Source organism: Rhinoraja longicauda, chromosome 1 (assembly GCF_053455715.1).
Source record: "Rhinoraja longicauda isolate Sanriku21f chromosome 1, sRhiLon1.1, whole genome shotgun sequence".
Lineage (NCBI taxonomy): Eukaryota > Metazoa > Chordata > Chondrichthyes > Rajiformes > Arhynchobatidae > Rhinoraja > Rhinoraja longicauda.
Window position 1 is genome coordinate 121,040,353 of NC_135953.1, and position 15,961 is coordinate 121,056,313.

Here is a 15,961-nt window from a genome sequence, read left to right on the forward strand (position 1 = left end):
AGGTCAAAATTTGCTGTAAAAGCCCAGAATTCACTCTCCACACTCGACATTGAAACAGGCAATCATCTTGCACTTTGTGCATTTTTCAGAACAGCTTGCTGTGTGTTAATCTACTGAATTCAATCACCAAGTCCCCATGCATTAACAAGACCTTGCCCAATATAATCCGCCCAAGAAACCGCCCAAATATTTGGCAAATGGCAAAATCACGCAGAGTTATACAGCACTCAAATTTCACTGTACCTGAATTGGTACATGTGACAATAAACTGACCATGAAACCTTGAAACGGGCCCTTTGGCCCAACTTGCCCATTCAGCTGTTGTGTGGCCACAAGTCATACATCTTGCAGGTCAACAGCTGACATCCTGGCAATGGTAGTGATATCTTCATTCAGATGCACTCCACAGGCCATTTGCATTTGTGCCACCACAATGTTTGGTTTGCTGATGACTCGTGAATAACATAGAGAACAAAGGCCATGGTTACTGTGGTGGAGCAGACTATCAACACGCTCAAACAATGGTTCCATTACGTGGATCTCTCCACGACTCATTTCCTGTCCACTATTGGCTGTAGCATCTGGCTATTATGAGGGCTTACTCCTTACTTCCTGTTATAAAGGAAAGTACACTAAGCAGGAAAAGGAGGATTTAGTGGCGGGAGGAAGTAGATAGTCCAAGATGATGGTTCCAAGGAACTTAAATACACATCCACTGTGCTCTCCTACATCAACTGCTGTGTGGAGAATTTCACGGAGGACAAGGAAATAAAGATGTTCCCAAACCGGAAACCCTGGATGAATAAGGAGGTACAGAATCTGTTGAGGGCACACAACAATGCCTTTAAATCTGGTGACACTTCAGCATACAGTGTTGCCAGGTTAAACCTGAACAAAGGTATAAAAAGGGCCAAAGTCACCCACAGGCAATGGGTGGAAGACCACTTCGATACCACGGACACCAGAAGCATGTGGCAGGGTGTCAGGGACATCACTGGCTACAAGAGCAGCCCTGCCTGCCCCCACAGCAATATCACACTAACCAACGAGCTAAACACCTTCTTTGCCTGCTTCGAAACTGGCAACACCACCTTGAGTGGAAGAACACCAGACGAGGCGGAGGGACTGGTCTTGCAACTGAGCACACAGGGAGTACAACGCGCTCTGCAAAGGGTCAACTCACGCAAGCTGTAGGCCCGGATGGAGTTCAAGGAAGGGTACTTAGGGATTGTGCTGACCAGTTGGCTGAGGTATTCACCAGGATCTTTAACCTGTCATTATCTCTGGCCACGGTTCCCAAGTGCCTGAAGTAGGCTACCATAGTGCCGGTGCCGAAAAAAGCAAAGATCACCAACCTGAACGACTACCGTCCGGTTGCCCTAACTCCTATAGTCATGAAGTGCTTTGAAAGGCTGGTCCTCTCACACATCGAATCCACCATCCCTGCCTCACTGGACCCACATCAATTTGCATACAGGGTAAACAGATCCACAGAGGACGCCATCTCTCTGGCTCTTCACACTGTCCTGACTCACCTGGAAAGACAGGGCACGTACGTGAGGATGCTAGTCATTGACTATAGCTCTGCCTTCAACACGGTCACCCCCACCAAGCTCATCACCAAACTCTACCAGCTGGGCCTCAGCTCGTCGTTATGCGACTGGATCCTGGACCTCCTGCTGGAGCGACTGCAGGCAGTGAAACTGGGCCTGCACCTGTCCTCCACTATCACCCTGAGTACCGGCACACCACAGGGCTGTGTTCTGAGCCCCATGCTCTACTCCCTCTTCACACACGACTGTGTTCCTGCATTCGACACCAACACCATTGTCAAGTTTGCAGACGACACAACGGTGATCGGACTGATCACCAACGGTGATGAAACAAAATACAGAGCGGAGGTGCAGAACCTGACGGACTGGTGCTCTGATAACAACCTGGCCCTAAATACCACCAAGACCAAGGAGCTGATCATCAACTTCCGTAGGTCACATAACGGGGAATATGCCCCGATCTTTATCAACGGGGACAGTGTGGAGAGAGTGTCCAGCTTCAAGTTTCTGGGCACTCACATTTCGGAGGACCTAACATGGTCCAATAACACTGCTGCGCTGGTCTACCTAAGAACACTGAAAAAGTTTGGTCTACCCCAACAGCAGCTGACGACCTTCTACCGCTGCACCATAGAGAGCATCCTAACGCATGGCATCCCTGTGTGGTACCGCAGCTGCATGGAGGCAGAGAGGAAAGCTCTTCAGCAGGTAGTCCATAGAGCTCAGAGGACCATCGGAACACAGCTACCAGCCTTGGATGGCATCTACAACACACGATGCCTTAGAAAAGCCACCAGCATCCACAAAGACTCTTCACACCCCTGCAACAGTCTGTTTGAACTTCTACCATCGGGCAGACGATACAAGGCCTTCTACGCCCGCACCTCCAGACTCAGGAACAGCTTCATCCCCAGGGCCACAGCTGCTCTGAACCAGTTCTGCTGAGCCGGATGGTCACATCGCACAGCGAACCGGCACAGATCTACTTGCACTTTACTCTGTTTTAAAACTGTTCTAATTTGCTTCATTGGGTTGTTTAAATTAATACTGACTAGCTAATTAATTTATTGCATCGTATGGGAGGCGCATTCCCAATCTCGTTGTACCCCTGTACAATGATAATAAAGATATATTGTATTGTATTGTATTGTATTGTAAATGACTCCACAGATGTGACTGATGTTGTTGATGGTGAGTGGGGGGAGGGGAGGGGGATCTCTTCGAAAGTCTACAATCAGTTCCACTGTCTTAAGAGCATTGAGCTCCAGGTTGTTACGAAGGCACCAGGGTGCCATTGTGGGGAAGAAAGCCTTTCACCTCCTCTCCAAAGATTCACTGTGGAAAATCAGGGTACTCAGTCTAAACCTAAATTCTGCCATCGCTTCCAGCTAACTTCTTAGGCTTTAATCATGTTTTACATCACAGATTGCAGCCACAAACTACTATCTTCCAAGAAGCATGGATTTAATGAGTGCTAGCAAGCTTGAACATACCAGCAACCCATGGTTCTGCACAAAAGCCAGGGACCATGCTGGCTTGTGTCTGAAACTACAGCGTGCTTCCGATCTATCATGGCGCCCAAGTGCATCAAATTTCTCCCAGTTTCATTCATTAAGAAAACCAAAGTAACCAGAGGAATTCAAATAAAATTAGCATTTGGATGATCACAGGAAAATTAAATGTTACATGGAGGCAAGTCATGTGTTTCCTTATAGGAGCTATTTATGATGTGCTGCCATCACCACAGAAACTCAAACAATGAGTAGGTGGGGACCCGGCGTGTCCCCTGTGTTCAGTGGTGGCAACGTTGAGGCATATTTTGTCAGGATGTAGAACTAATCTTTCTCAGGGTCGGTATAATTGGCGGCATAACCAGGTCTTTAAAGTGTATAGTTGCAGCAATTGAGAGGAGGAGATTCAGTAGGCATAAGGACTGAGAGTGTAGCGATTCATTTTGTCCGTGAGAGAGAGAAAGATAGAGAGGGAAAGTTTTCAGACAGGTATTAATCAGGCCAGTTAAGGGGGGGCAATGAATGACAGATGCAGGTAAATTTGGGAGGAAAGCTTGTTGGCTCACACCAAATGATGTGTGCTAGTTTGAGGCCTGATATAGTGTTCTGGTCAATTTGTCAGCGGATAGTGTATTCTATAGAACTGACAGTGCCTTGGGTGAACTTACTGGGTGAGGCTTATGAAAGGAAAAAGCTTAGATATGTAGGGTTGGCAGCAGAAGTTGAACAGAGAGGATGGAGAGCAAGAGTACGTCTGGTGGAGGTGGGATGTAGAGGTTCAATAGACAATAGACAATAGACAATAGGTGCAGGAGTAGGCCATTCAGCCCTTCGAGCCAGCACCGCCATTCAATGTGATCATGGCTGATCACTCTCAATCAGTACCCCGTTCCTGCCTTCTCCCCATACCCCCTCACTCCGCTATCCTTAAGAGCTCTATCCCGCTCTCTCTTGAAAGCATCCAACGAACTGGCCTCCACTGCCTTCTGAGGCAGAGAATTCCACACCTTCACCACTCTCTGACTGAAAAAGTTCTTCCTCATCTCCGTTCTAAATGGCCTACCCCTTATTCTTAAACTGTGGCCCCTTGTTCTGGACTCCCCCAACATTGGGAACATGTTTCCTGCCTCTAATGTGTCCAATCCCCTAATTATCTTATATGTTTCAATAAGATCCCCCCTCATCCTTCTAAATTCCAGTGTATACAAGCCCAATCGCTCCAGCCTTTCAACATACGACAGTCCCGCCATTCCGGGAATTAACCTAGTGAACCTACGCTGCACGCCCTCCATAGCAAGAATATCCTTCCTCAAATTTGGAGACCAAAACTGCACACAGTACTCCAGGTGCGGTCTCACCAGGGCCCGGTACAACTGTAGAAGGACCTCTTTGCTCCTATACTCAACTCCTCTTGTTATGAAGGCCAACATTCCATTGGCTTTCTTCACTGCCTGCTGTACCTGCATGCTTCCTTTCATTGACTGATGCACTAGGACACCCAGATCTCGTTGAACTCCCCCTCCTCATAACATGACTGACCACGTCGCTATTTGGAGAGCTAGGAATTTGCGGACAGAGTTTGTGTCAGGCCGTAAAGAAGATATCAGAGGCAGCAGAGCAAGGCAGTAGGTGGATTTGGTGAAGAAATTGTGTCAGTTGGAGCAGAAATAAAATGTATAACATGCAGTATGTGTATTTCTTTGCAAGTGTTTTCTGTACAAATTAATCCCGGTTTTATGCAAGGTTGATATTTGTGGTGTTACGAGTTTAACGATGTGTTAGGATAAGTGGAAGACAGGTTGCGAGTGTTTAGCATTTGTTCGAGTTAATTCATTGTCTGTAGTTTCCTTTATTTAATTGATACTGGTAGCATAGGTGGTGAGAGCAGGTATTGAGGGGGGTTGTGCTGGGACTCCAAAACTACTGGTGAGCCTTCCCAAGGTGTCGTGGGCCTCACTCAATGAAACACCAGTGAAAGGAGATGCCAGCTTGATAATCCCAATGATATACTTGCATCTGCACAAATCCTTTTTTGTGTGTGCTTGTTAACATGTAGGTAGCTGATTATCGCATATGGAGTTAGTTATTGTCCTTAGCATAAGTTTGTATAATCAGTTTAGATAGTACATTGGGTTTGGGCCTGGTTTTCTTGATTGATCGCTTATCCCGGTGTTATAGCACACGTAGCATGTGTTTTAATTGTAATTGAACAATTTCATGTTAAAAACGCAGCCTTTCTGAATTGAGCAGCATTAATTGCAGAAATGCTTCACATATTATTTTGGTTTATTGGTCTCTCTCTTTCCTAGGCAAAATGTCAATAACCCATCAGTGATGCAGCGGAGAATGACGGTGCTCAGAGAGAAAGGAAGGAGACCGGCTCTCCGTGGCCCAGCTTTCATGTTCAATGACAGGGGAACAAGTTTAACACCAGAAGAGGAACGATTTTTGGATGCAGCTGAATATGGGAACATACCTGTTGTCCGGAGAATGCTGGAGGAGAACAAGTCACTCAATGTCAATTGTGTTGATTACATGGGCCAAAATGCCCTCCAACTCGCAGTTGGAAATGAACATTTGGAAGTAACAGAGCTTCTTCTGAAGAGGGATAACTTGGCTCGCATTGGAGATGCATTGTTACTTGCTATCAGTAAAGGTTACATACGAATAGTGGAAGCAATTTTGAATCACTCTGGATTTGAGCCCAGTAACCGTCTGACCCTTAGCCCATGTGAACAAGAATTGCAGGATGATGATTTTTATGCCTACGATGAAGATGGCACCAGATTTTCTCCAGACATCACACCAATCATACTGGCAGCTCACTGCCAGAAATATGAAGTGGTGCACATGTTGCTCATGAAGGGAGCACGGATTGAGAAACCCCATGATTATTTCTGTAAATGTAATGAATGTGCGGAGAAGCAAAAGCATGATTCCTTTAACCACTCCAGATCTCGGATCAATGCATATAGAGGATTAGCAAGCCCTGCCTATCTGTCCTTGTCCAGTGAGGATCCAGTTCATACTGCACTGGAGCTGAGTAATGAATTAACCAAGTTGGCAAACATTGAAAAAGAATTTAAGGTAAGCCTTGTGAGGTCTTAAATATATATCTAAACAGGCATATTTTACTTTAATTGTATAAAATCTGCACTGATTAAATAAGTGAATGGAAACATTGAGATAATTAAACCTTTGACTGCCAAAAGATCTTGAGAAAATTAGTTCCCATGGAACAGTTTTTCTCATCATCATCTCATGCATTGGGATACTGTAGTGAACTGCAATATGCTGTCATTGCCTGGTTAATGCAAATTATTTTGTACGTGAGTCAATATGAATATTGTTGCATAATTCAGTTATGTCCTGATCGAAACAGTGCCTCATGAAAAACCGCCCAGTGCAGGAAGTCCTCAAAAGGAGGTCAACTTACACCTTCATACCCTTATATCACCTGTTTTCCAGTGTCAATCTGCATTTAAAAAGTGACCACATAGTTATTAGACATCTTGAGAATTTTAAGAATATACTAGGCCAAGTGGGCCCGTTGGGCCCGTCCTCGTAGGGTTTCCATGGTAACCGGGAGGGGGGGAGGGAGGGGGGATAAGAATATATATAAGAATATATGTAGGGGGATAGCTTATACTAAACTAGCAGAAATGATTTGAAATCTGCCCTTTTTGGATTCTATTGCAAGATTCCAGGTAATGAACCACACTTTAGCAAATCAGTTTAACACCCCAAGATATCTATAGTTACCATAACCTCAGACAATTATCTTCTATATTAAGGAGACACAAGGAACTGCAGATGCTGAAATCTTGAGCAAAATACAAAGTGTTGGATTATTTCAGTGGGTCAAGCAGCAACTGAGAGGGGAATAGACAGATAATGTTTCAGGTTGGGACTCTTCAGACTGATTGGAGTGGAGGAGAATGCTGGAAAATATTGTGTACAGTTTTGAGGAAGGATATCCTTGTAATTGAGGCAGTGCAGCGTAGGTTCACGAGATTGATCCCTGTGATGGCGGGACTGTCATATGAGGAAAGATTGAAAAGACTAGGCTTGTATTCACTGGAGTTTAGAAGGATGAGAGGCGATCTTATAGAGACATACAAAATTATAAAAGAACTGGACAAGCTAGATGCAGGAAAAATGTTCCCAATGCTGGGGGAGTCCAGAACTAGGGGCCACAGTCTTAGAATAAAGGGGAGGCCATTTAAAACTGAGGTGAGTCGGAACTTGTTCACCCAGAGAGTTGAGAATTTGTGGAATTCTCTGCCACAGGGCAGTGGAGGCCAATTCACTGGATGAATTTAAGAGAGAGTTAGATAGGGCTCTGGGGGCTGGTGGAATCAAGAGATATGTTGAGAAGTTGGGCACGGGTTACTGATTGTGGATGATCAGCCATGGTCACAATGACTGGTGGTGCTGGCTCGAAGGGCCGAATGGCCTCCTCCTGCACCTATTTTCTATGTTTCTATGTTTCTAATAGAGGTGTGGCCGGGACAAAGGCTAGCATTTGATAGGTGGATGCTGAGAGGAGTTTGGTTGGCAGATGGATGGAGTAAGTGACAAAGACTTGAGGTGAAAAGGAGACAAAAGAGCTTCAGATAAGTAGAGAAGAGGAGTGAAAGGTAAAGCCAGATGGAGAGATATAGGTGGAAGGGGACAGGGGAAATGGGGAAGAAGGGGGATAAAATAACTAAATGATGGGAATGGGAGATGAGTATAAGAAAGAGGGGGAAGGGGCAGAGTGACAAGGGATGGGGGGGTGGGAGATAGTGGGAGAAATGGATGCACTCTAGGATGGGGTGGGGTGAGGAGGCAGGAAAGAGAAATGAGGTGGGGGGATTTTACTTGAAATTGGAGACTTCAATGTTCAAACCGTTGGGTTGAAGGCTACCCAATACGAGGAGCTGTTCCTCCAGTTTGCATGTGGCCACACTCTGGGAATGAGGAGGCCATGGACTGAAAGGGAAATGGGAGGGGTAGTTAAAATGGAGACGCAGCAGGCCTTGGCAGACAGAACACAAGTGTTCGGCCAAATGATCGGCAAGCCTATACTTGGTCTTGCTGATGTAAAAGAGGCTGCATTTGGCCATCCTGCTTCCTGTAATTTTACTCTATCCCATTCTCCCATATTCCCTATTTTCATTGCATCTGTTTTGATCAACAGAACTTCATCAACACTTCTGAGATGTTTTTGTTGATGCTTTCTACTTCATGCCACCAACAGATGCATCATCCCCTCCCTTTCAGCTTTTTACAGGGATTGTTCCCTCCATGATTCATTGGTCTATCTTTCCATCTCCACTAACATCCATCTTTTCAAAGCACTTCCCCATGCAAATGCCAAGAATGCAACATCAACGCTATTATCTCTTCTCTTTCCATCATCTTGAAACCAAAACATTCCTTCCAGGTGAAGTCACGATTCATTACTATTTCTTCCAATTTAGTGAGAGGATCAGAGCTCAGGATGTGGACTCGAAATTGCAGAAACCAATTGTAGCTTCACACCTTGCAGAATATTTCCATTCATTCCACAATGGCAACCCTAAATTTCCAGTTGCCCATGTCTTTAATTCTTCAACCTACTTCAACTCTGACCTCTCTATCTTTTGCCTCTTGCTCTGTTTTAGCAGAGCTCCATGAAAGCACAAGGAAGTCTTTTCTGATTTGGTACAATACAGCCAGTGGGACTAAACATTGCCAATTACTCAGTATTTTTTTATGTGACCTCTTACCGAAAGTCTTTTAGAGTTCATTAACCATTATGGAGCACAAGAAGATGCACCAGCCTCAAAGCATGCTAATATATTTGCCTAACAAGATTTTCTATTACTATAAAAACAATGGATGATTTATTAAATCTCCTCCGTCCATTTCCATAATAACAGTTTCCAGCATTTCCCAGTGACGAGCATTAAGCTAATTGGCATAGTTTTTCTGCTTCCTGTCTTCTTTCTTGTTTGAATGGGTGTGTTATATTTGTGATTTCCTGATCAGTTGGGTCTTTCAATTTGCCTGGAAGACACTTCTCTGGAGTGCCGGGAATACAGACCATATCTAGGGGACTTGTCAGCCTTCAGTCCCGGTAGTGCACGAGTACTTTGTTGCTGGTGCTGATGATTATTTTAAGTTCTTCCCTTTTCCCCTCTGATTTTCTACTAACATTGAGATGCTTTTGATGTATTCTACCATGGAAATGGAAATGGATACAAAATATACGTTGAAATTAGAAGTTCAACAAAACAATACCTTTCCCATCACACATATATACAAATTTAAAGGACTGAATTAGACGATTTTCATTGGAAAAGGACTGACATAAAGTATTATATACTGTAAATTTCATAATTACACACACAAACACATAGAAACACAAACACACACATACATCAGTATACAATATATTTATAGTATTCACCAGACATAAGGTCCAGACAGAGTGTATTATTCACCTCATAGGCAAAAGTTTAAGAAGAAATGAGCACAAATACTATCTCACATTCTTTTTTAAGTATTTAAATTTATTCTGTTCAATATTCAGAGATTAAATCTCACTCCCAAAATACCAAAAAGATATTAGCATCAGTTTAAAGCGAACCTTGAATATTGTATTAAAAGGAGATCGCTAAGGAGAATCATACTGTTCCCAAAACATCTCTTTGTCAGAGCTGAAACCATCAATCACTAGTGATTTGAAAATGGATGAAAAGAAATCTGAAATAAAATCAACACATAAAGTTGCAGATATAAAGCATAACTGGCCTATGTGGGGAGTGAGTTGATCACCAGTTTTTTTTTTTTTAGTCTGATAACCTGTAATCTGAGACTCGTTTGCTGTATATTAAAATATTACCTTGCAAATATTACAAAATATAGAAAATAAGCAGATGGTCACATCCATACATTAATATGCCTAAAAAGGTATAAAAATCAGAATTTAAAAAAATGAAACTTCAAACCGAAAAGTTGAAAATGGTTCTTAAATCTTATGTAAAATAAAGAATTGGGAAGAGTTAAACAGAAAGCTGATGTTCGGCTGTTTTCACCACTGTTGAAGGTAAATTTCATTCTGATAAAGTATAGAAATAGAGAAGTAGTACTGAATCCACATAAAATCTTTGCACAACTGGACCATGTATAGTTTGGAATCCACATTGAAGGAAGTATGTAAGTAGAGGGTGAACAACTGCAAAAGAAAAATACACTCCTCTAAAGAAGGGTCCAGATCCGAAATATCACCCATTCCTTCTCTCCAGAGATGCTGCCTGTCCCGCTGAGTTACTCCAGCTTTTTGTGTCTATCCTAAGATCCTAGTTTGGGGTCTCCAAACTATGGCCCGCAGGCCACATCAGGCTCGCCACGAGATTTTATCTGGCCCGCAGCAAGCTCTTAACACGTTCCGTGCTGCGGGTTCTGTGGAAGCGCGGGAGCTTTTTTTTTAAGCGGCCTGTATAAATGGGGGTTTATTCTCATGTGTGCACTGCACAGTGGAATTATTTTAGCATAGATCACACGTGCAAGAGTCACCATATTTTGGCGCCGTTTACAAAAAGTCCAAAGTCCGGTCCGTGCGCTGGATGTACTTGAGCAGCTTTCTATCCAGACGAGCCCCAGGCTGCTGCAGGGCCTCCTCCATCGCCCTCGACTGGCTCGGCCCGTCGATTGACGTTCCTCTCCTCTCCTCGCCCGACCAACCGCCTCTGTGTCCCGGGGGAAACGCCTTCTGCAGCTGACCTTGCAGGCTGGAGGCATTACCCCTCTCCTACTGGCCCACTCATCATGTCTGTCGTCGCCAGCGGCTCCCTCCTCCTCGGTCTCCGGTCTACAGGGCCGATCTCAGCAGTTTTGAAACTTACACACAGGTAGGCTATCAAGTTGAGGGTTTGTATGCAGCTGCCGACTTAATAATGATTTTTAATTTTAATAATTTCTTAGTGGAGTGTCCACCTGTGAGTCACTGCGACGTTGACACATGTGGCCATTATATCATATGATATTTCTATACTGTCTGCATGCCCACTGGTGGTCACTGTATTTTTTCTGTTTTATAAATTCAGGATTCAGGATATCTTTATTTGTCATCCAAAAAACAAGTCTTTTGGACGAGATTTCGTCACCAACAGTCCAACGATAAGAGCAATAAAATAAGCAAATTACACAACCCCAACCAACACAAAACACAAAAAAAAAGAAACATCCATCACAGTGAATCTCCTCCAGTCCCTCCTCACTGTAATAGAAGGCCAGAATGTCTTTTCTCTTCCCCTGCCGCCTTCTCCCGCGGTCAGGCTGTTGTACTTGTATACCTGTATACAGAAATAATTGTATACCTACGGTATATATATATTCCAATATTTCAAGCTCTTTTTAAAAAATTAATATTGTTTATTTGTTGCCATATAAACCAAATTAAATTTATAAAACTGACATTTCTTTATTTTTTTCTACGGCCCGCAAAAATGTGCCAAATATATAATGTGGCCCTCATGCTGAAATGTTTGGAGGGCCCTGCACTAACCGATGCAGCCTGTTGTGAGAAAGGCAAATCCAGAGCATGACCTAAGAATCTCAGATTGTTTTTAGATGAGCCGAAGAGACCGCTCGGTGATTAACGGTTATTTCAAATTATGAAAGGTTAGAGTGAAGTAGGCAGAAACAGATCATTTCTCGTGGTTTAAGTGTCTATCAGGTTCACAATTAAATGAAAAGGATCTAGGGTAAACAGCAACTCAAATAATTATACTGTAATTTATCACATAGTAACTCTAATGAGGCTAGAGAATTAACTAGTGGGGTCAGTTTTTGATAAAGCAAATTGAAGAGTTGATTTAACCCTTAAGAAAGCATAGGGTGATGGCACATCGATAATTAAAACAAGTTACCTTTAGATTAAACCAAGGACAGCAGATGTTGGTTTACAAAAAGAGACACAGAGTGCTGGGTCTCAGTGTCTGCTGCAAATATGCTGCCTGACCTGCTGAGTGATTCTAGCACTTTGTGACAACTTTAGATTGTGATAGCAACACAACTTAAATGAGCTGCACTTCCAAATTTAGTAGAGGTAGGTTTGGATATTTATGCTCAATTTATTTGCCTTTGTTAGGACTTTAAATTTTGTAAACAGATATATAGTTATCAATGTCAGCACCATAGAAACATAGATCATAGCTGATCATCTAAAATCAGTACCCCGTTCCTGCTTTTTCCCCATATCCCTTGATTCCTTTAGCCCTAAGAGCTAAATCTAGCTCTTTCTTGAAAACGTCCAGTGAATTGACCTCCACTGCCTTCTGTGGCAGAGAATTCCACAGATTCACAACTCTCTGGGTGAAGAAGATTTTCCTCATCTCAGTCCTAAATGGCCTATCCCTTATTCTTAAACTGTGACCCCTGGTTCTAGACTCCCCCAACATCGGGAACAATTTTCCTGCATCTAGCCTGTCCAATCCTTGAAGAATTTTATATGTTTCTATAAGATCCCCTCTCATCCTTCTAAATTCCAGTGAATACAAGCCCCGTCGACCCATTTTTTCATTATATGTCAGTCCCTCCATCCCGGGAATTAACCTGGTGAACCTATGCTGCACTCCCTCAATAGCAATAATGTCCTTCCTCAAATTAGGAGACCAAAATTGCACACAATACTCCAGGTGCGGCCCTGTACAACTGCAGTAGGACCTCTTTGCTCCTAAAAACTCAAATCCTCTCTCAATGAAGGCCAACATGCCATTAGCTTTCTTCACTGCCTGCTGTACATGCATGCTTACTTTCAGTGATTGATGTACATGCACACCCAGGTCTCGTTGCACCTCCCCTTTTCCTAATCTGACATGTCTGAAGAAGGGTCTTGACCCCAAACGTCACCCATTCCTTCTCCCCAGAGATGCTGCCCGTCCCGCTGAGTTATTCCAGCTTTTTGTGTCTATCTTCGTTTAAGCCAGCATCTGCAGTTCCTTCTTACAGTACTCAGATAATAATCTGCCTTCCTGTTCTTGCCACCAAAGTGGATAACCTCACATTTATCCACATTATACTGCATCTGCCATGCCTCTGCCCACTCACCCAACCTATCCAAGTCACCCTGCAGCCTCATAGCATCCTCATCGCAGCTCACACTGCCACCCAGTTTTGTGTCATCCGCTTGGAGATGTCACATTTAATTCCCTTGTCTAAATCGCTAATATATATTGTAAACAACTGGGGTCCCAGCACCGAGCCTTGCAACACCCCACTAGTCACTGCCTGCCATTCTGAAAAGGACCTGTTAATTCCTACTGTGCTTCCTGTCGGCCAACCAGCTCTCTATCCATGTCAATACCCTACCCCCAATACCATGTGCTCTAATTTTGCACACTAATCTCTTGTGGCACCTTGTCAAAGGCTTTTTGAAAGTCCAGATACACCACATCCGCTGGCTCTCCCTTATCCATTCTACTTGTTACATCCTCAAAAAATTCCATAAGATTAGTCAATCATGATTTCCCCTTCATAAATCTATGCTGACTATGATCAATCCTGTCACTGCTCTCCAAATGCACCGCTATAACATCTTTAATAATCGACTCTAGCATTTTCCCCACTACCAATGTAAGGCTAACTGGTCTATAATTCCTTCCACTCAAATCTTCCTTTTTTTCTCCATTCATTGGTTCAACCTTCCTATCCAAGAGCTGCTGCTGGCTAGGGAAACGGAAAGAAAATAATGAGATTTTGCATATACACTTGGCAAGACTTCTTGCTGGGCTTCTTGCTGGGCTTCCAAGCCACTCTGACCCAATGCAACCACCGACCTGCGTTTTCTGCCCCAACCCCCTTCCATATTTCAAGGCCTGAGGTAATGTTCCAGAAAAAAATAGACAACCAATTAAAGGAAATGTAAATCAATGAAAATGGGTGCAGGACAGGAATCTGCTTAACAAAAATCAAATTTGTGTAGTTGATTAGTAGTTTGAAACTGATTGCCATTCAGATGGCAGTTCTGTTTTGTTCGCACCCTGTGCCTATTTTGTGAAGGATTAGTGATGGTTTTGGTCCTGGATCCATCATTGAAATTTTCAATTGTGCTTCAGTGAAGGAAAGGAAAGTGGCCAGGAATGAGCCAAGTCTATGAAGTTGGTGAAAAGATGGTAGGAGGCCCTATTGGGGTCTGTAGATAACAAGGGAGAGTGGAATCAGTGTGTCAGAGTGAGTGTTGGCAACGACTGGAGAGACAGAATGAGAGGCATGGGCACTGATCAAATATTTGGGGCTAGTGCAGGTGTGATTGGAGATTAAGAACACCCAAAGGTCATGAAATTTGTTCATCAGGATCTCAGGCAGCTATTGAAAGATCTGTGACACAGTGGATCAGGATGAGCAGAGAACAAACATCAAAGAGCAGAGCAGGTTCAGGTTAGCATCCCCCATTAGGGGATTTCAGGGTTAAAATCACTGGTTGTGGTGTCGATCAGTACCATAGGGGGGTGGGGGGAGGGGAGGGGGGTTGAAAGAAGGAATTTAAGTATGGAACTTGTCTTAGTGAGGTTTCATTTCAGAACCTCACAAAGAAAACTCCGTTGTCTTGGGAGTGGTCAATGATGTCCTCCCAGAACAAAGTTGACTAATTTCACCAACAGTGCTCCAAAAGGAACATTGCAGAGGAAGTATCATTATTGAAACATATCTGATGCTGGGTAAAGAGCAATTGAATTTCTGAGCGATGCAAAACTTCCCAGAAATGATTGTAGTCAACTATCGATCCTTCCAAGTGCTTTTTTAAACATGAGATTCTGAAATAGTGGTATGTGATCGAATTTCCAAATGGTTCACTTTTGCAGCCTATCCAGAGGTTGATGTTCCTTTCTGTTTAATTTAATCAAAGTGACAAAGTTAACAGGGCAAATAAGTACATAAAACTGCAGCCTGGCAACTCAACATGGCAGATTTCTGGCACTCTTTATTCCTTGAAGTGTGATTCACATTTCCAAATACAGCCAAATGCAGATCAGCCGCTCTTATTTATCTGTTTAATGTTCCGAGATTGAAGCCAGGCTTTAAAAAGCAGCGTTCCAATTTTAAGCTAATGCAGATTTTCTCTTTCAGTTTTTCTTGGTGATACCTAATGTGAGATGTCATCATGATGTTTTAAATTTATTTTATTGCTGTTCTGCCAGTATCGTGTTATGGTAATCATGTTCTCAAATCTTCTTGGAAAGATCAAGTAGACAACTGAATTGAACAACAAAAAATAATGATAAAATTATACCAACGATCAATATTGTCAGCTCACCTATTCCATGCCATTCGGCTGCCATTGGGATCTTAAAGCCTCTCCATTTTTTTTTTTCTAGCTTAAAAACAAGAAAATTGAATTGGTAAAAGGCCCACACAAGGTGACTTCATCGGTGAGCGTTAATCTTTTTTTGTAGTTATATTTTTCTCCATTCTCTCTTTTTAGTTTACTCTATGCCATAATCCATAATTCATGTAAAAGGTTATACGGATGATATAGTCCCAGATTCTTGACTAACTGAATACAAGAAAATAACTTCACTTGCTACATTACTGTTCTATATTACTCCAGATGTTTTTGTTTGTTCTCTGCTTCCTTTCTGGTTTTCTTCAGCACATTACTCTGCTGATCAATAGGAAGTTTAAATTAAACTATCCTATCCTTGAACTGGGTAATAAATTAAAATAATGTCCATCCCCTTGAATATTTCCTCTTTCCCAGTAAAGTGTTGGGTTCCAAGCCACTAATTTGCTTACAATTCAGAACTCATTAAGAACAGCTTAATGAGTTGTTAAGAACAATTAAGAATGTCCTCAGACATATGAAGGTAAATAAATCTTGCAAGCCAGGTAAAATATATCCAAGGACACTGGGATGCTAGAGAAGAA

At 42.9% G+C, this 15,961-nt stretch overlaps 1 protein-coding gene across 1 annotated transcript in view; it reads left to right on the plus strand.

The window, feature by feature from the left end:
• Positions 1-15,961, plus strand: part of LOC144600482 (short transient receptor potential channel 3-like) — a 91,597-nt gene that overhangs the window by 16,345 nt on the left and 59,291 nt on the right. The window contains exons 2-3 of the mRNA XM_078412117.1: positions 5,374-6,151; positions 15,412-15,465. Of these exons, the coding sequence (XP_078268243.1) occupies positions 5,374-6,151; positions 15,412-15,465 (832 nt within the window). The remainder of the gene's footprint in view (positions 1-5,373; positions 6,152-15,411; positions 15,466-15,961) is intronic.